We start from the raw sequence: 21734 nt of genomic DNA, 5'->3' as shown, positions 1-21734 counted from the left end.
TCAAGGGCAGTGGAAGAAGCAGACATTGGTACTTACAGCATCCCTGCGGGTAGCCACATCCTCTTTGGCATAATGGTTGTTCTGAATCAGTTTGGTAGCAAATTCATCCAGGGCCTGGAAGCGTACAAGACAAACAGGTCAAGAATTTATTTTATTTCATACTCTAGAGTACACAACAGTACTATAGAGACAATCAAATATCATTTGTAACACCTAGCTGTGATTGTAACTTTCATGTAGCAATGATGTTTTTACTAGGTCAAAATGTGAATCACGTAAGTGGTCAAAAGGAGTAACATACAGTGATCTTCTCTTCTTGGGCGCTTAGTGACTTCTCAAAGTCCTCATGTTTTTTCAGCAGTGCCTCTACACTGTCCAGGGAGTCGCCAAGGTCTTCATTGAGGAGGAAAGCCTACACAATCAAATGCAAACATTGACAATTGGTAGATTCGTTCCTGAAAAAGGTTCTGAAAAGTTTGTCGGTATGTCAGGTTACCTCTTGCTTGCTCATCCAGTTGTCAACTTGCTCAGTATCCCTGTAAAAGAGCTGCAGGTCCATGCACTGCTCATACTGCTGCCTGCGAACCTCCCACAACTCCAGCAAAGACTCCTTTTCCTCGGCAAGGATGCCAAGCTACAGACAACACAACAATATAATTATGTTAAATGTCAAACATGGCACAAGTTAGGTTGCTGGTATGGATGAGACACAATAGCATTATACAAAAGAATGTGAAAATGCAGCCTAGACGTGGTCATACCCCTACCTTTTCTTTGACCTCCTCAGAGGCATAGTGTCCTGTATTAAGCAAAGCCTGGCCAGCTTCATCAGTAGCTCTGAAACTGTCCTCATGAGCATCAATCTCCCCCTGGAAGAAAAACACTTAAGTGTGAAATAAAATATATTGTTTAACTGTATGTTATATTTAACTATTGTGCATAAATGATGCAGGCTGAGACACTTGAAGGATAGAAGATCTTACCTTATGCTCCTGGTGGCGGTCTAGCAGAGCCTCAGCTCCAGCCACATCATTGGCTAATTCATCAGCATTGATCAGAGCCTTCATTTCTGTTACCCAGCTGGTCAGATCTCTGAAGTCAGCAGTGAAACGCTGCAGTCTAAAAGAAATTGTCACAATAGTTCAGAAGTGAAGTGGTGAAATGTTAAACAAAGTAGCTCTGATCCCAATATCTGTCTATATTCATGCAGATTTCATATTTTTCAGCAGAGTAGGACTGAGTATAATGCACTAGTGCCACCTTAAAGAATTAACAAGCTGGAAACTATACAACCACTGAGTGTTACTTCATATGCTGGTCTAATCCTAAGACACTAGTAGGGCACAAAAACGTTAGGAAATAATATAGTAGAAAGCGAAATTGTTTGCCTTTATACCCGGGAATACATTTCATTTCAACAGTTACATTAGGATGCACTGTCTATATATGGAAAATTGAGCACCAGCTACTAATTGTTATTTTTCATTACTGTTTATTCTGCTGATTATCTCTCCGTTACCTTCTTGTACAAAATCCAAAAACATCAAAAAGATTTTTCTATATGACAAAGAGAAATCAGCCAATTCTCACAAATGACAAGCAGGTACAAGGTGAAATTATTCATCTAGTACACTGGGCTACAATCGGACATGTACTCTAGTTGTATTTTACAGGTAGGAGTCGTTCAGGCGTGCATGGCGCTCAGCAGCAAGAGTGCGAATCTGCTCCCAGTTGGTGATGAGTTCATCCTTCTTCAGATGGATCTGAGAGGCATTTTGGGGATGCGTCTGTTGCAAGCGTTCTGCATCACCACCCAGTGTGTTGACCTGGTTGAAAAAGAGGAGGAAGACAACAAGAAGTTAGAATATGACATTTCTATAATCATAGTTTACCTAGAATAGTGTTGGTATTCTATAGAGCAGCATGAAGTGTACTAAGGAGCAGAACATCCCAGAACAACACACAAAGATCCAAAGACCGTCTCCCAAAGCTGTAAATTTGGTACAACACCATTTCAGGGGACAACCAACCCAAAATTCACCTCCAAATGGAACATCTACTAATCGGATGTTTAGTACTAAAGGACCACTCACGGCACTTTTGGAGACAACGGGATGCCTCCTATCTCCACTAGAATCTGATAAGAGTCATAAAGTGAAAACAAAGTGCTGGCCATACTTCAGTCAACAATCACTGTCTAGGAGAGTCACATGGTGAGGTACCAGGGAATGGCTGCACCGTAGGAGAGCTCCGAACCCTGTCAATGTAATCTTCATTTTTTACCTACGTAAACTCTCCTAAAGACAGCTTACTGGACTTTTTAAGGCACTCTCTTCAATGATTTTGTACAGTATGGCCTCAACTTCGAAGTGAAAGAATGTACAGACTCGCTTGCAGTAGGGCTGGCCCGAATAGTGGTTTCTGGCCTCCTCCCCAATCACCATCAACACTGGCTCGCCCCAGGGCTGTACTGTGAGCCCCCTCCTGTTCACCCTGCTCACGTATGACTGCTCTGCAAAACATCCGAGCTGCCATATAGTGAAGTTCGGAGACGACACAGCAGTGGTGGGATGCATCACAAACAACGATGAGTCCCACTACAGAGAGGAGGTAGAATTGTTGGTTGGCTGGTGCAGAGACAACAACCTCTGCATCAACGTTAAGAAGACCAAGGAAATGGTGGAGGATTTCCGCAGAGCCAGACATCCCCCCCCGTCCCCTGCACATCGACAGCGCTGACGTAGAGGTGGTCTTCACCTACAGATACCTGGGAGTACACTTGTCTGAGGACCTCACCTGGAGCCACAACACCTCCCAGCTGATTAAGAAGGCCCACCAGCGCCTCTACTTCCTCAGAAAGCTGCGGCCTCCCAGTCTGGGAGGCCCAGTCCTGAAGAGCTTCTACCAAGAGGCGGTGGAGAGCATCCTCAGCACTGGCATCACTGTGTGGCATGGCAGCTGCACGGCCGCAGAAAGGAAGGCTCTGCAGAGGGTGGTGAAAGCAGCTCAGAGGACTGTAGGAGGCAGTCTACCCACCACCACTGACATCTACACAAACAGATCCAGGAGGAGGGCCACCTCCATACTGAAGGACCTCACCCACCCTGCACACAAATACTTCAACCTTCTCCCTTCAGGGAGAAGGTTGCGCAGCATCCAGACCACAACCACAAGACTGAGAAACAGCTTCTTCCCCGAAGCCGTCAGGCTGTTGAACAGGTCTCTGTAGACTACAGTATGTTTTCATATCATCACCACCTCTCCCTGTAAATACACATGTATGCACACATCCCCACAGACACACACATACATGCTCACACGCAAACAGGCACACACATTCATACACACACCGCACCACTGCACTAGGCTCTTTATTTATTTACCGACTAAATATTGCACAAACTGTTGGTTCACTGCACATATAATTATGTTGCAGGTTTGTATATATTAGTGTGTCTCTTTATACTTATATTGTCTTTATGAAAGTGTTTTTATATTGTTTTGATGGCTGAAACCAGGACCAGGGTCCAATTTCGTATTGTTTCATGGGCAAATGTGGAATGATATGACAATAAAGAACCTTTTGGTAGATGGTGACTTAACTCAAGCATATTGCAGGATGGACAATTTGTCTCAGCACTACAAGTTAATATCAAAAATTTCCTGCAAGAGAATGTTGGTTCAACTGATAGACTCGCCACTGTGTGGGACGCTCTGAAAGCATTTGTACGTGGAAAATGTTTAGGCTATAGTTCTAGGATGGTTAAAGAAAATAAGAACAGGATCCAAACTTTGGAGGAATGCATAGGTACACTAGAAAGATAATTCGCTGGAAAATTTGATGATAATAAATTTGAAGACATTTGTCAACTTAAAGTGGAACTTCGGTTTTTTTCAACCTGGGGTCTGTTTCCATATGTAATTTCATACATGTGAGTGATGGAGAAATGAATTTTCGACATAGCTCCAGTATTTAGCCAGGCAGGCAGCTTAGCAGCTCAGCTAGCAGCTCGGCTAGCGAAAAGTATGGGGCTGCTGGCCCCCCCGCGTCAAAGTCCGCCCTAACGTGCTTTTGTCCTACACTGACCGGCTCAGATAGTCTCAATGAGTGTCCCACATGCTTGAGATGAGAAGCGAACGAAAACCTCTACATTACCTGGCGATTGCTCTTTGTTGTGGTCTGTATCCAAATCTCAGGATGCTAGAACGCAAATCTCGTTCCGAAGCTCGCGCGATTTCGGAACTTCGGATAACCAAAACGTTATTACTGCAATTAAAGAGGATGATAAACTAGTTACATCTACCTTGGATATTAATACAGTTTTTAAATCATTTTACCAGGACCTATGAACTTCAGGCACCCCATATGAGCGAATCGTTCCTCTTTGGGTCTCGGTGTGTTCATTGCTCATAAATAAGCAATGAACAATAAGCAATAAGTTTGAGTTTGGTTTTTTCCCCCCTCATCCTCGCCACTCTCCATTCAAGTATCCTGGCTCTGAGGATGCGTTGTTCTTTGGAGAAAGTACAACGCGTCCTGAGATCTGAGATCTCCTGCATCTGTTTGTGTAGATGTCAGTAGTGGTGGGTAGACTGCCTCCTACAGTCCTCTGAGCCGCTTTCACCACCCTCTGCAGAGCCTTCCTTTCTGCGGCCATGCAGCTGCCATGGCACACAGTGATGCCAGTGCTGAGGATGCTCTCCACCGCCCCTCGGTAGTTCTTCAGGACTGGGCCTGGACTTAATATTGCATATGATTTATATATTTACCAAGTGGCTTGTTAGCAAAACAAACAGTTAGCTTCCAAGCTAAGTGTGTGAGGATAGCTCAGCGAGCTGATGCTTTAACGTACTTAAAAGTTGGAATATTAGCCGTTGTCGGTGGAAGTTTGAGAGATCAACGCGACTGCTTCTGTCTTGCGGTGTAAGGTTGAGTGTAAGGTTAGCACGGACCAACTGGATGCATTTTTTGACAAATTGACAATACCTAAAATTTTAGAACAACAAAAGGACAAATTGGAAGCTCCTCTAACTGTGGCGGAAGTAAAAAAAAAAAGTCATTGGTTCAATGAAAACTGGAAAGTCCCCTGGGATAGATGGCTTCCCAGGTGAATTTTATCAAAAATTCTCAGATACACTCAGTCCATTTTAACTGAAGTATTCCATGAGGCTTTTGAACAGGGATCTCTCCCTGAAAGTTTTAATCAGGCGATAATAATGCTAATCCCAAAGGGTGACAAAGATTTAACTGATCCAGCCAATTATAGACCAATAAGTTTAATAAATATTGATTGTAAAATACTGTCAAAATTATTAGCGACAAGATTAGAAGCCGTACTGCCACAAATTATTCATAAAGATCAAGTTGGGTTTATCAAGGGCAGATCAGCCTCAGATAACATGAGAAGATAATTGCATCTTTTATGGTTGAATAGAAACAATCCAGATCCCGTGCTGGCCATATCTCTAGACGCCCAGAAAGCTTTCGACAGGGTCGAATGGTGTTTTCTGATCACTGTCCTGACGAAATTCGGCATAGGTGACAACTTCTGCCGTTGGATAAGAACATTATATTCTGGGCCAAAGGCGGCTGTTTTTACTAATAGTGTCCTATCTCCATTTTTCAATATTTCTAGATCAACCCATCAAGGGTGTAGTTTGAGCCCACTTTTATTCCCTATCTTTTTGGAGCCCCTGGCCATTCAGATAAGGGAAAATATGAGAATTAAAGGTGTGTATGGGGGAGGAAGAGAATATAAATTGTTTTTGTATGCAGATGACATCTTGGTTTTGAGTAAAGAGCCTACTAATTCTATTACAACTCTACTAGAGGTTATTGATGAATATGCAACATTGTCTGGGTACAAAATTAATTGGTATAAATCTGAGGCTATGCCGGTTTCCCAATCTTGCAGTAATAATCTTTTGTCTGGTTTCAATTTTAAGTGGGTGGATAAAGGAATGAAGTATCTTGGAATTGAATTGAACCCAAATATTAATGATATGATGGCTGACACTATGGGCAAATTGCTTGGTAAAATTAAGGTTAATTTAGACAAATGGAGTAAACTAAATTTAACATTATGGGGTAAAGTAAATACAGTAAAAATGGTCATAGCCCCTCTTATTAATTATTACACTGGAATGTTACCTTTGTGTATTCCACAACCGATGTTACTGAACTACAATAAGATGATAAAAAAATATCTTTAGAACGGTGGAAAACCACGCATTAACCTGAGCCGGCTTTGCCAACCAAAAAAAGAAGGGGGGCTGGCCCTGCCCAATGTAGAACACTATAGTATTTCTTCTGAAATGTCTAGACTGGCCAAACATTGGGCTGGGAGAGCCGACCTCGATTGGATCTTAATAGAACAAGAACTCGCCTCTCCATTCACACCAATCGAGCTCTATCTCAAAAGTTAACCCTTTAAGCTGCAGTCAATTCCAGCCGTTTTCAGTACCAAAAAAAAAAAATCGCTAATATTCTATTTTTAAATAAAAAAAATTACGAAAAATACGGGGAATATTGGACGCGCATGGCAAGGTGCATTTCCTTGAAAACGACCGATTCGTGGATTTTATACTGACTTCAGGACATGTTTTGGACAAAATAGTTTACTGGCTTGTGTTGTCTGGATGTAAAAGGTTGGATTATGGCCGTTTTTTGTGGAATCTTTTTTTCTGTGTGTACCGGTAATAATGAACCCGGAAATGTGAGTCGCGCTATGTGCGTTGAAGCCGTGTATAGAGAACGGATGGATGAATATTCGTTTTTGTCGGACAAATGTGTTTTTCTCACCCGCTGTGGTAATCACATCTGAAAGTGGTTTATACCGGCGGATTCATGAGAATCTAAGCTTTCCATCGGCGTATAGTGTTTGTATAATCGCGTTTGCAGCCGTCGGACATTCTTGAAATTCCTATGCAAATTAGTAGGTGTACCGCCAGCGGTACACCTACGACGCACTGAAGCGTAAAGGGTTAAATAAAGGAAAAAAAGTAGAAAATCCCATCTCAGTGTTTGCCCTCCTATATGACCGACGAGGTGGGCCGCCTTGCTGGTATAGGCCACCGCCTCATTACAATTTTGCCAACATTGCCGCCTCACTGGTCCGTGCCAAAGAAAAAAAAAAAGCAATGCTAACTATGAGAAAGCATTGACACATAAGTCCGGTATATTCGCCGCTGAAATCAACAAGCCAGAATGGCAGCCTTTTCTCGCCGTGGCTGAAGACAGCAAGGCACATCCCCATTGCGGACAAGAAGCGGCAGCGCTCCATGGTTTTGTTTTTCGGGGCTAAAAGCAGGTGTGTATCACAGACATATGTCAAATTAAGTATCAAAACTATCGCATGTCATAAAAATAAAGTGAGCAACGCAGTGTAGGCATCGACATCGCTTCCTTTACAGAGTTTGCTTACTGTTTTGTTGTCCGTGGCGATACGAATTGACAGTGACTGAAAAAATGGCTCCCGTTAAAACATTTAGGCACGACAAAACCCGTTCTCATGAACGAAACAAATGATTTCAACGGAATATAAAGTTCCTAGTTTCTTTTGATATAATGATTTATAGAGTGCCCGAAATTATATCATTCAATGGCAAAACAAATTCTGTAATTTCAACAGTTCAGCGGCCCGCAGGCGGGCCATTTTGATATCTGCATAAGCATTTTTCAAAATAGAAAGGCACTGCCAACGCGATTATAGAAACACTATACACCCATGGAAAGCTTAGATTGATCAACATTAATCCCCACTTATATTTGATTTGCCTCATGTAATAAAGAGAGCATGTGTTCAAATTTGGTGTTTGTGTTTTCAAGAATGTTTACTTAAAGTCTTTAATTCAGCTGCTTGACACATATCACAGTGCAAAATTGCATGCCCCCGGACCCCCCTACTTGCTTCGGCCTTTGCCTACACCCCACCACCTCACAGCCATTTCAACCCAGGGGAAACACTGCTATCTTAAAGTTTTCTAGGATGGTGTGGCTGGAGGTGCACAGAAAACATAAGCTTGATCCATAGCTCTTGAAATATGCCCCCTTGTGGCATAACCCTAAAATTAAAATTGGTAAACAGACCATTTATTGGGCTCAATGGCTACGAAAGGGTATTAAAACTGTTGGTGATATATTGGATGGGAATGCATTCATGACATTTAATGATCTAAAACATAAATTTAATTTAGAGGGGCCTGGCCACTTTTGGAAGTATTTACAAATAAGAGACTGTTTAAAAGGAAAAATTGAGCTAGTACGGGAGAAAAATCCGATAGAGACATTTCTGCTTTTACTGTCACTGTTGTGCAAAGCTTAAAAATGGTACAATATTTGCCCATGGGTGAAAAACAACACAAGTAAAAGCTTTAAAGCAGCATGGGAAAGAGATTTAAATTGTACAATAGATAATGATGTTTGGAACTTAATTCTTTCAGATCATGGGCAGTACATCCGAGAAGCCAGGGGTAAATTCATTCAATACAAAATTCTTAATAGATACTATTATACTCCATCCAGACTCTATAAGATGGGTATTAGCGGAAATGATCTATGTTGGAAATGCCAAAGAGCTCAAGGTACTTTGATTCATGCCCTGTGGGAATGTCCTGTTGTTTCTCCAATTTGGGACAATGTCTTAAGTTATATGCAGGGATGGATACATGGCAAACTGCCCAAATCATCTAGACTGTGTTGACTGGGAGACAGAAGTGAGGTACCACAGCTAAACAAATATGTTTTCCGAGTGTTATGTACAGCTTTGGTGACGTGTGCTCGCCTCATTTTGAAATTGTGGAAGGACCCCCATGCCCCAACACTTAAAATGTGGAAAGAAAATATGACTGAAAATGTTGCTTGTGAGAAGATGCTGGGAAGATTACAATGCAAGAATGAAGCTGCACTGGAACAATGGGACAATTTTTCTAAGTATCTGTCTACAGCTTGATTTGATTTGACTTATTAACCCCACTGACTGTTTTTTTTTTTTTGGTTTTGTTTTCTCGTTGTATGTGTTCATAAAATACAAAATTCAATAAAAACTTGAATTAAAAAAAAAAAAAAAGAGTCATAAAGTGTCAACTGGGAGGAAAACCACCCCTCTGCAGGATTGGCATTCTGACCTTCTGATCTCATTAACTAACACCCAGAACTTGGTATGCAGGAATGGATTCAACAGTTTAAATAGAACATTAAAGAAATGCACCATCATCGGAATGACGATCTGGACTCAGTTCCTCATATCAGGTTGATCAGGACCAGTATGGATGAAGAACACATCGAATCTGAAGAGTTTGTGGGAGATGCACAAACACCCCCTCTCTCTCTCTGCTGCAGACCACAGCCATAAAAGACAGACTTTTTACTCTAAGAATATATTCTCCCTATGCCTTCTTTTTCTTATTATTAGTGAATGTATATGCTTCTATGTTTAACCATGTTATAAGTTTACATTCATGTACCCTTAAGGCTACAAGTAAGTTTATTCTTATGTTAACATATTTTATTATTATCTCAGGAACCATATGAAATAAACATATTATGTTTATCGTCCATTTAATATTTATTCAATGTTATTTCAGATCTGTGATCACCATAAATATTGAACAATTGGAATTCTACATCTAACAAATTAACTAAGAGTAAGTTATAAAGGTATTTGGCCTCTGACCTCTCCTGGACAGTGAAGCTCAGGACCACCACTTGGGAGGAACACATACACACGTGGACAAAATTGTTGGTACCCCTCAGTTAAAGAAGGAAAAACCCACAATTCTCACTGAAATCACTTGAAACTCACAAAAGTAACAATAAATAAAAATTTATTGAAAATTAAATAATCAAAATCAGCCATCACTTTTGAATTGTTGATTAACATAATTATTTAAAAAAACAAACTAATGAAATAGGGCTGGACAAAAATGATGGTACCCATAACTTAATATTTTGTTGCACAACCTTTTGAGGCAATCACTGCAATTAAACGATTTCTGTATTTGTCAATGAGCGTTCTGCAGCTGTCAACAGGTATTTTGGCCCACTCCTCATGAGCAAACAGCTCCAGTTGTCTCAGGTTTGATGGGTGTCTTCTCCAAATGGCATGTTTCAGCTCCTTCCACATATGTTCAATGGGATTCAGATCTGGGCTCATAGAAGGCCACTTTAGAATAGTCCAACGCTTTTCTCTCAGCCATTCTTGGGTGTTTTTGGCTGTGTGTTTTGGATCGTTGTCCTGTTGGAAGACCCATGACCTGCGACTGAGACCAAGCTTTCTGACACTAGGCAGCACATTTCTCTCCAGAATGCCTTGATAGTCTTCAGATTTCATCGTACCTTGCACACTTTCAAGACACCCTGTGCCAGATGCAGCAAAGCAGCCCCAAAACATTACTGAGCCTCCTCCATGTTTCACCGTAGGAACAGTGTTCTTTTCTTCGTATGCTTGGTTTTTGAGTCTATGAACATAGAGTTGATGTGCCTTACCAAAAAGCTCCAGTTTGGTCTCATCTGTCCGAAGGACATTCTCCCAGAAGCTTTGTGGCTTGTCAACATGCATTTTTGCAAATTCCAGTCTGGCTTTTTTATGAGTTTTTTTCAGCAGTGGTGTCCTCCTTGGTCGTCTCCCATGAAGTCCACTTTGGCTCAAACAACGACGAATGGTGCGATCTGACACTGATGTACCTTGGCCTTGGAGTTCACCTTTAATTTCTTTGGAGGTTGCTCTGGGCTCTTTGGATACAATTCCAACGATCCGTCTCTTCAATTTGTCATCAATTTTCCTCTTGCGACCACGTCCAGGGAGGTTGGCTACTTTCCCGTGGGTCTTGAACTTCTGAATAATATGAGCCACTGTTGTCACAGGAACTTCAAGCTGTTTAGAGATGGTCTTATAGCCTTTACCTTTAAGATGTTTGTCTATAATTTTTTTTCGGATGTCCTGGGACAATTCTCTCCTTCGCTTTCTGTTGTCCATGTTCAGTGTGGTACACACCTTTTCACCAAACAGCAGGGTGACTACTTGTCTCCCTTTAAATAGGCAGACTGACTGATTATGAGTTTGGAAACACCTGTGATGTCAATTAAATGACACACCTGAGTTAATCATGTCACTCTGGTCAAATAGTTTTCAAGCTTTTATAGAGGTACCATCATTTTTGTCCAGGCCTGTTTCATTAGTTTGTTTTTTTAAATAATTATGTTAATCAACAATTCAAAAGTAATGGCTGTTTTTGATTATTTAATTTTCAATAAATTTTTATTGATTGTTACTTTTGTGAGTTTCAAGTGATTTCAGTGAGAATTGTGGGTTTTTCCTTCTTTAACTGAGGGGTACCAACAATTTTGTCCACGTGTGTATATGATTGGTTAGATTCAGATTTGAATTTGGCTCCAAAGCTTTCTATTTAATGGAAAGTAACTGGAATGCAACTCAGTTTTGAGTTTGAGGTTTTTTAGTTTTGTTTTGGCTTGTTGAAGAATGTAACTTGGACTTTCAGAAAAAATCAACGTGGGTTTGTAAGAATGGGCTCTTGTAACAAAGGATCTTAGAAAAATGGAATTCTTAGAAGAATGCAACTGTACTTAATTACTTAAGAACTACAACAGCAAATATTTTCTTGATAACTATGAGCTTTGACTCTTAGGGTTTTTGCTTTAGCACACTTTTGAAATGCAAACTTGTCAAAGAACCTTCTTGTCTGAACCAACTCAATCCAGCAGATCATCACAGCTCCACATCCTGCAGCAGCCTCCCTCTCACTGCTACAAAGGCTACGGAAGTATCACTTTCCGTCTGTTAAACGGGTGAATTTACAAATTACAATTTGTTTTCCAATTCCACATTCTAAATTCATCACCTTTTCTACCAAATGCTTCCAGTGACAATCACAGTTCATTACCTTATTTATCTGTATTTATTCACTGTCTGTTGTCATTGTTGTTTATTGTTTGCAGTATTAGTTAATAAATGTTTGTGTATAATTATCGGTTCTACTATGCATTTCCTTGTTTTGGTAACTGGAGGTCAATGAAATCAGAGTTTATGACTTTCAGAATAAGACTGATCAACTTCATTTTAATCAAAGTCTCTTTGAGACTTAGCTTCAATTGAAATTTTCCTCAGATAAGTTAAGGATGGTGTTCCTAAATTAACAAGTGCAATTTTAATCATTAAGTGTAGTTTCTACCATTTCTACGCATTCCGCTACAAGCATATGGCCCACCTTATCTTCCAGAGCAGCAAGGTCTCTCTCCAGACCCTCATGTTTGCGCAGCAGAGCCTGCACACTGGCCAGGTCACGACCAAAGTCATCAGAGGCCATTAGCTGCTCCTTCTCCTTGATCCAGCTGATGGTCTCATCCACATCCCTGTTGTTGGAATGAAACACACAAATTGTATCACCAACAAGACAAAGCGAGGACCTATCCGTATTTTACAGATGTATATATTTACAATTAACAAACACATTGTATCAAAACTGTCTATGATTTCTCCTTTCATTTTTATATCTCAAACACCATTCACCTGTTGAAGCGCTGCACCTCTGCTGCCCCAAACAGCTTGCCCTGCCTCTGTTGGGCCAGACCCTTCAGGCGTTGCCAGGCTGTGTTAACCTCATCCTGCTTGCGAACTATAAGCTCAGCCTCAGGGTGGGACTCCTGGATGAGCTTGGCTGCCAGTTGGTTCACTTCATTCACACGTTCCTCGTGGGCTGCCAGGTCTGTCTGGAACTCCTCAAATTTCTTCTGTAGGAGCTCCACATGCTCCAAGTCCTGACCCAGCTCCTCTGACGTGGCCATGGCCTCCTACAAGTGAATCAACAGTTTGGAGGTTAATAACAGACATTTTTCTATGCCTTAATTTGGTAAAACATCAATGAAAATAAATCACATCTAATCACAATTTTAATCGTAAACCAAAAGTATTTCTCTTCACATTTGGCACCAGACAAAATAAGCCTGGTTTTCATTCGTCGCACAAAGTGGAACTATTACCATAAGGCAAGTTTCAACTCGTGAACTTCAATTACAAGTTCCTTTAAATGAGGACTGCCATATTAAGACACTAAACTATTGTAAAAGTTCAAGTGTAATAAATACAGTAGCAGTATTTATTCATTATGTGACATGGCTGGAAGAAAAATAAAAATGGAACACGAATGCCTGTCCAAAAAACAAAAAGTCGCCACTTGGATTTAACTAAGCAAATAGTTCAGACATATCCTGTGGTCATGGAAATTATGTTATTCTGTTTCAGAATGGTCAAATTATTGGCCTGCATCAAGCAAAGAAAACAACTAAGGAGATTTCTGAAACTACTAAAATCAAGCTAAAACCACCCAATGCATTATCAAAACCTGGAAGGATAGTGGTGAACCATCATCTTCAAGGACCAAATGTAGTCGGTCATGTGGTCTGATGGGTTCAGATTTACCCTGTTCCAAAATGTTCCATCAAGGGAAGAAGGAAGGCAGACAAAGTGATGCACTCATCATGGCTAGTGCCTACAAGTCTGTGGGGGTTAGGGTTATGATCTGGGGTTGCTCAGGTTCAGCAATGTTATGTTCCCAAAGAATGAGGTCAGCTGACTACCTCAGTATACTAAAAAAATATCAGGTCTATCTATTAATGGAGTTTTTCTTCCCTGATAGCATGGGTATCTTCCAAGATGACAATGCCAGGATTCATGGGACTCACATTGCTCTCTGAATCACTCAATGAGTGGTTCAGGGAGCATAAGACAGTTTCACACATGGATTGACTTCCACAGAGTCCAGACCTCAGGACCATGGTGAGTTTTTGGGATGTGCTGGAGAAGACTGTGCAATGGTCCGACTTTCCAATCATCAATACAAGATCTTGACAGAAATTATTGCATTTCTGGACAGAAATAAATGCTGTGACATTGTAGAAGCTTATCGAAACAATTCCGCAGCAAATGTGTGTTGTTCTCAAGCTAAGAGCAGTCCAACAAAATATCAGAGTGTGTCATTTTTTTTGGACAGGCAGCATATATAACAATCATTTGTATATATTAATTATATATTTAACAATCACAATATTTGTTCACTACACGTATAACTTTTTTGTAAAAATCCTGCAGATGTGAATCTGACCTTGTCACTGATCCAGTCCAAGGCATCTTCACATTCACGCAGGTACTGAACAAGTTTCTGGGCTTGCAACAGACGCATGCCCTTCTCCTTGGTCCTCTGCAGCAGGAGATCCCATAAACGATGCAGCTCCTCTAGACGTGTCTAGTGCATAAGAGAGAGAAGGAAAGATTTGTTTAAAGTTCGTGAAAAGAAGAGAGGGAAAGTAAAGGAATAGTGAAATGTAAAATGGGAAAATCTATTTTATTATACTTTGAATCTGTATATAAAATAGAAAAATCTAACAGTTAGACACATTCATAACATCAAGGTATCTATTTAAAAAACATCTTGTGGAGAAAAGGTTTCCCACAGACAAAATGGTGAGCTGAGCCACATCAACCGTAGTACCAGGCAATGAAAAACTCAGTTCATTTCATAGCAGAGTGAAAAGGCAGAATCTACAAGAATTTTCACAGCACTCAGGAGTCGGACCGCAAATCAACACCTACTTGTATATACTCAGCCATATTGACACTTGTAACTATTGGTCTCTGTTGTGTCCGGTAAGGCGTGTAGGACTGAATCAGATGGAGGGGGTTAAACGTGAATGGGACTCCAGGAAACAGAACTCAACAAGGTGCGTTTCTGTGTTTCCTTGAGTTTGCTGTTTAAAAATATAATTTAACTCTAAAGCCCACACTGGGGGTACACATGTTATGATACACTGACACCGGGTATTAGAGTGATCATTACTATGTGCCTTACTCGAATGGTCTCAGAGGCAAAGTGGCCCTCGGTGATCATCGTGTTTCCAGTGTCATCCAGTTTGATAATGGCCCCAGCATTGGCCTGAACTTCAGCCTCAAAGGCCTGATGTTTCTGAAGCTTACCCTGTGCAGAGAAGGCATATGATTTATATGATGAGCTAAAGCTCATCTACGCTGTGAACATAAATCCTACGGAAATATTCCTGGTAAATTTATGGCTTAACTGAGATCAAATACATAGCGAGACTGACAGACCTGAAGGTTGGATGGGTCCTTGTAGTTTTCATCAGAGGCTATCTGCAGTTTTTCCTGGATCCACTTCTCCAACTCATCAGCGTCACGGCGGAAGAACTGAAAGCGGTAAGAGTCCTCCAGCTTCTGCCGGCGCATAATCGACAGCTCTTTGAAACGCCGGTAGCGGTCCAGCACCTGCTGCCGGCGCTCCTGGATGTCTTCAGCTGTCTCCAGCACTTTGGCTCCTGCAGTGTCCATTTTCTGGAAAAAAAAAACAGAAATAAAAGTTCTGAACATGTATCAGAGCATGTCCCTGTTGTCGGATTTAAAATACATTCATGACAGATTTAGCACATTCCTCCCAAACACTATCAAACAACACTGAAGGGGAAAGGGGGAAAATTCAGAGAGACCATCCTATACAGTAAGTTAGCTCCTTTTTATCCTATTTGTTAAAACAGAGCTGTGTATTATTCATAATATCCAACAACTCCAATAGCAATATTAGCTTTGTTGCGCATTCTGAACCCAAAACTATCAGTGGGTTTGAAAGGCATGTTGTGATAAAATTTTTTAAAAATGTAGAATGCAAACAAACACCAAAACACACCATTCATCAGAGCCAAAAAACAGAAAAGTTGATCTTAAATAATTTTTAAAAATTGCCAAAAATAAACACTTCTAACCTGATTTAGTAAAAAAATAAATAAAAAAATTCTGCGTTCCTCAGCACAACTAAACGAGGGACTTAGCTGGGACCAACAGTCACATGATAGAAATTTTGTCAAGTATTGGCGACATCTTTGAACACTCAGAAAATATTTCACGTTTATTTCAGGCTTTAAATAGTTTTGTAAAATAAACAAAGAAAATCAATTACTACTTTGGGGTATTCAAGAGTATTCAAGACTTAATATTGCAGGGAAAATTGTCCTCTCGTGAGGAAAAGTTCGACAGGCGCCCAATAAGACCACCTATTACTTCCACAATCACTCTCAAATCACTTAGGGTCCGAGCACCGAGGGTGCGAAGGACAGGCGGTGCAAGGGCACCGACTGTCTAAGGCACCAGCGGTGCCAAGGACCCTATTGAAACCCTAGGGTTTATTATTATTATTTTTTTTTTTTTATTTTTTTTTTATTTTTTCTCCCGTAAAGTAAATTGGCTTTTTGGCGGCCTTATCATACTCCAAAACGCGTGAAATTTGGCATGCACATCAGGACTGGCGAAAAATTTGATATTTTATGGGAGTTGCGCATGTGCGTGGCAAAATGGCTCTATAGCGCCACCTGCAAACTTGAAAAAGTAGTCATTAGGCCAACTGCCACAATGTTTCATGTACAGCTACAATATTTGGTGGGCATATGCAGAACATCTGGACACACCAAAAAGTCAATTACAGCCACGCCCTAAACCCAACAGGAAGTCGGCCATCTTCAATTTGCTGTAAATTTTTCAAACTTAATCGCTCCTCGGGAAATGACTTGCCTTTTTGGCGGCCTTATCATGAACCAAAACGCGTGAAATTTGGCGTGCACATCAGGACTGGTGAAAAATTTGATATTTTATGGGAGTTGCGCATATGTGTGGAAAAATGGCTCTATAGCGCCACCTGCAAAATTGAAAAAGTGGTCATTAGGCCAACTTCCACAATGTTTTATTTACAGCTACAATATTTGGTGGGCATATGCACCACATCAGGACACACCAAAAAGTCAATCACAGCCACACCCTAAACCCAACAGGAAGTCGGTCAAAATTTATAGCTCCTAGTGGATAAGTCTGAGAGAACTGAAATTTGGCCAGTACATGCACCAGACCTTTCTGATGAAAAGTTATCAAAAACTCAACCAGAAGCCAAAAGGTGTGGCCATGGCGGAGCCTCAAACAACTGATCCTTCGCCATGAAACAGGAAGTGGTGTCTAATTCTTCTCAACATGCTCCAATCTGCCTGAAACTTTACATGTATGATGACAGTCCTGTCCTGATGTCATCCACATAGGGATATTCATTGACAGTCATAGCGCCACCTTGTGGTTTCAGGAAATAGACATCTTTTACACTTTCATGCCCTATTGTTACCCGGTTGATCATATTCACTTCAAATGCAGTGACAACAGCCTAAACACATTGATGATGCATCCCAGTGAAAATGGTGACTTGTCATCAAAGGGCGTGTCTGTGGCGGCCAAACCAATTTCGATGTTTCGCCATGAAAATTTAACGATTCATATCTCAGCTGAACAAGATCCTATCTGCCCCAAACTTCACATGATGGACACCAGGTCCAGTCTGAACACATCCACACTCATAAATTCTGAAAAAGTCATAGCGCCACCTGTTGGTAATAGTAAGTTTAAGGCCTTATATTTTCAGGTACAATGGCCCCAAACTTGGTGATATCATGCTGGAAATTGGTCAGTCGAGTCTTCACCTCTTGACAATCACACACTGTGAAGGGTGTGACATTTCATGCAACGCTGTTGCCGTAGCAACCAAATATCGCCATGAAAAACAAAGCCCTTTCTGACAGGTTAGGAATACTCCAATGCTCACAAAAATTACCACACACATCACCATTGACCCAAGGAACAACACTGTATGCATCTCGGCACTGCACATGCTATAGTGCCCCCTACAGTATTTTTAACAAACAGCCCCCCCAGCACGTTTCACCTACATCCATGAAATTTGGGAGGCTTATAGAGCACATCAGGACGCACAAAAAAGCCTCTTGGAGCCATGTCCTAAACCCAACAGGAAGTTGGCCATCTTGGATTAATTGTGAGATTTTTGATGATTTTTCTCATTTTTGAGAGTTAATACCTCCTAGGGGATAATTCCAGGAGACCTGAAATTTTGTCAGTCCACACAGCAGGACTTGGTTTGGAAAAGTTATCAAAAGTTTAACCAGAAGCCAAATGGTGTGGCCATGGCGACCATTAGAGTTTTGATGCTTCGCCATGAAACAACAACTGCTGTATAACTCTCCTCTGCATGCTCCAATCTGCCTCAAACTTTCCATGTGTGATCACAATCCAATCCTGATCACATCTACAGGCCAACAGACACTCTCAGTTGCAGCGCCACCTGTTGGAGGGACAATAAATGCTGTATAACTGGCCTCTACATGATCAAATCAGCCTGAAACTTTTCATGAGTGATCAGAGTCCAGCCCTCATCACATCCACTGTTTGAAATACACTCTGAGTTACAGCGCCACCTGGTGGTGGATGGGCAGGAAATGCTGTATAACTAGTCTGAACATGCTCCAATCTGGCTGAAATTTTACGTGTCATTAAACTCTGGTCCAGATGTGATTCAGAGGCCAGCACACACTCTCAGTCACAGTGCCACCTGGTGTACGTGCATGGATTCGCCGACCAGCGTGGATGCGAGGACCCGTCCATCGCTGCTTGCAGCTTTAATTATTATTATTATTTTTTTTTTTTTTTTTTTTTTTTTTTTTCTCCCGTAAAGTAAATTGGCTTTTTGGCGGCCTTATCATACTCCAAAACGCGTGAAATTTGGCATGCACATCAGGACTGGCGAAAAATTTGATATTTTATGGGAGTTGCGCATGTGCGTGGCAAAATGGCTCTATAGCGCCACCTGCAAACTTGAAAAAGTAGTCATTAGGCCAACTGCCACAATGTTTCATGTACAGCTACAATATTTGGTGGGCATATGCAGAACATCTGGACACACCAAAAAGTCAATTACAGCCACGCCCTAAACCCAACAGGAAGTCGGCCATCTTCAATTTGCTGTAAATTTTTCAAACTTAATCGCTCCTCGGGAAATGACTTGCCTTTTTGGCGGCCTTATCATGAACCAAAACGCGTGAAATTTGGCGTGCACATCAGGACTGGCGAAAAATTTGATATTTTATGGGAGTTGCGCATATGTGTGAAAAAATGGCTCTATAGCGCCACCTACAAAATTGAAAAAGTGGTCATTAGGCCAACTTCCACAATGTTTTATTTACAGCTACAATATTTGGTGGGCATATGCACCACATCAGGACACACCAAAAAGTCAATCACAGCCACACCCTAAACCCAACAGGAAGTCGGCCATCTTGAATTTGCTGTACATTTGTCAAAATTTATAGCTCCTAGTGGATAAGTCTGAGAGAACTGAAATTTGGCCAGTACATGCACCAGACCTTTCTGATGAAAAGTTATCAAAAACTCAACCAGAAGCCAAAAGGTGTGGCCATGGCGGAGCCTCAAACAACTGATCCTTCGCCATGAAACAGGAAGTGGTGTCTAATTCTTCTCAACATGCTCCAATCTGCCTGAAACTTTACATGTATGATGACAGTCCTGTCCTGATGTCATCCACATAGGGATATTCATTGACAGTCATAGCGCCACCTTGTGGTTTCAGGAAATAGACATCTTTTACACTTTCATGCCCTATTGTTACCCGGTTGATCATATTCACTTCAAATGCAGTGACAACAGCCTAAACACATTGATGATGCATCCCAGTGAAAATGGTGACTTGTCATCAAAGGGCGTGTCTGTGGCGGCCAAACCAATTTCGATGTTTCGCCATGAAAATTTAACGATTCATATCTCAGCTGAACAACATCCTATCTGCCTCAGACTTCACATGCTGGATACCAGGTCCAGTCTGAACACATCCACACTCATAAATTTTGGAAAAGTCATAGCGCCACCTGTTGGTAATAGTAAGTTTAAGGCCTTATATTTTCAGGTACAATGGCCCCAAACTTGGTGATATCATGCTGGAAATTGGTCAGTCGAGTCTTCACCTCTTGACAATCACACACTGTGAAGGGTGTGACATTTCATGCAACGCTGTTGCCGTAGCAACCAAATATCGCCATGAAAAACAAAGCCCTTTCTGACAGGTTAGGAATACTCCAATGCTCACAAAAATTACCACACACATCACCATTGACCCAAGGAACAACACTGTATGCATCTCGGCACTGCACATGCTATAGCGCCCCCTACAGTATTTTTAACAAACAGCCCCCCCAGCACGTTTCACCTACATCCATGAAATTTGGGAGGCTTATAGAGCACATCAGGACGCACAAAAAAGCCTCTTGGAGCCATGTCCTAAACCCAACAGGAAGTCGGCCATCTTGGATTAATTGTGAGATTTTTGATGATTTTTCTCATTTTTGAGAGTTAATACCTCCTAGGGGATAATTCCAGGAGACCTGAAATTTTGTCAGTCCACACAGCAGGACTTGGTGATGAAAAGTTATCAAAAGTTTAACCAGAAGCCAAATGGCGTGGCCATGGCGACCATCAGCGTTTTGATGCTTCGCCATGAAACATCAACTGCTGTATAACTCTCCTCTGCATGCTCCAATCTGCCTCAAACTTTCCATGTGTGATCACAATCCAATCCTGATCACATCTACAGGCCAACAGACACTCTCAGTCGCAGCGCCACCTGTTGGAGGGACAGTAAATGCTGTATAACTGGCCTCTACATGATCAAATCAGCCTGAAACTTTTCATGAGTGATCGGAGTCCAACCCTCATCACATCCACTGTGTGAAATACACTCTGAGTTACAGCGCCACCTGGTGGATAGACAGGAAATGCTCTATAACTGCTCTGAACATGCTACAGTCTGGCTGAAATTTTACATGTATGATTGGACTCTGGTCCAGATGCGATTCAGAGGCCGACGTACACTCTCAGTCACAGCGCCACCTGGTGGACGTGCGTGGATTCACCGACCAGCGTGGATGCGAGGACCCGTCCATCGCTGCTTGCAGCTTTAATTATTATTTTTTTATTTATTTTTTTCCTCCCGTAAAGTAAATTGGCTTTTTGGCGGCCTTATCATACTCCAAAACGCGTGAAATTTGGCGTGCACATCAGGACTGGCGAAAAATTTGATATTTTATGGGAGTTGCGCATGTGTGTGGCAAAATGGCTCCATAGCGCCACCTGCAAAATTGAAAAGTGGTCATTAGGCCAACTTCCACAATGTTTCATGTACAGCTACAATATTTGGTGGGCATATGCAGAACATCAGGACACACCAAAAAGTCAATTACAGCCACGCCCTAAACTCAACAGGAAGTCGGCCATCTTGAATTTGCTGTAAATTTGTCAAAATTAATTTCTCCCGGCAAATGAATTGCCTTTTTGGGGGCCTTATCATAAACCAAAAGGCGTGAAATTTGGCGTGCACATCAGGACTGGCGAAAAATTTGATATTTTATGGGAGTTGCACATGTGTGTGCCAAAATGGCTCTATAGCGCCACCTACAAAATTGAAAAAGTGGTCATTAGGCCAACTTCCACAATGTTTCATTTACAGCTACAATATTTGGTGGGCATATGCACCACATCAGGACACACCAAAAAGTCAATCACAGCCACACCCTAAACCCAACAGGAAGTCGGCCATCTTGAATTTGCTGTACATTTGTCAAAATTAATAGCTCCTAGTGGATACGTCTGAGAGAACTGAAATTTGGCCAGTACATGCACCAGACCTTTCTGATGAAAAGTTATCAAAAACTCAACCAGAAGCCAAAAGGTGTGGCCATGGCGGAGCCTCAAAAAACTGATCCTTTGCCATGAAACAGGAAGTGGTGTCTAATTCTTCTCAACATGCTCCAATCTGCCTGA

General features: G+C 41.4%; 1 protein-coding gene across 8 annotated transcripts in view; it reads right to left on the bottom strand.

Annotated features, from left to right (window-relative positions):
- sptan1 (spectrin alpha, non-erythrocytic 1) overlaps positions 1-21734 on the bottom strand; it is an 80534-nt gene that overhangs the window by 47495 nt on the left and 11305 nt on the right. For all 8 annotated transcript variants that reach the window (XM_022217959.2, XM_022217960.2, XM_022217963.2 and 5 more), the window contains 11 exons: positions 15120-15359; positions 14863-14988; positions 14119-14259; positions 12528-12808; positions 12226-12370; positions 1672-1826; positions 984-1119; positions 768-869; positions 497-634; positions 302-412; positions 37-114 (listed from right to left, as the gene is read on the bottom strand). In XM_022217959.2, coding sequence (XP_022073651.1) covers positions 37-114; positions 302-412; positions 497-634; positions 768-869; positions 984-1119; positions 1672-1826; positions 12226-12370; positions 12528-12808; positions 14119-14259; positions 14863-14988; positions 15120-15356 — 1650 coding nt within the window. In that variant the 5' untranslated portion in view covers positions 15357-15359. Of the gene's footprint in view, positions 1-36; positions 115-301; positions 413-496; positions 635-767; positions 870-983; positions 1120-1671; positions 1827-12225; positions 12371-12527; positions 12809-14118; positions 14260-14862; positions 14989-15119; positions 15360-21734 lie in introns of those variants that run through there.

This window comes from Acanthochromis polyacanthus, chromosome 18, assembly GCF_021347895.1.
Source record: "Acanthochromis polyacanthus isolate Apoly-LR-REF ecotype Palm Island chromosome 18, KAUST_Apoly_ChrSc, whole genome shotgun sequence".
Classification (NCBI taxonomy): Eukaryota; Metazoa; Chordata; class Actinopteri; family Pomacentridae; genus Acanthochromis; species Acanthochromis polyacanthus.
The sequence above is the reverse complement of the archived record's forward strand: the minus strand, read 5'-3'. Positions and strand labels throughout refer to the sequence as shown.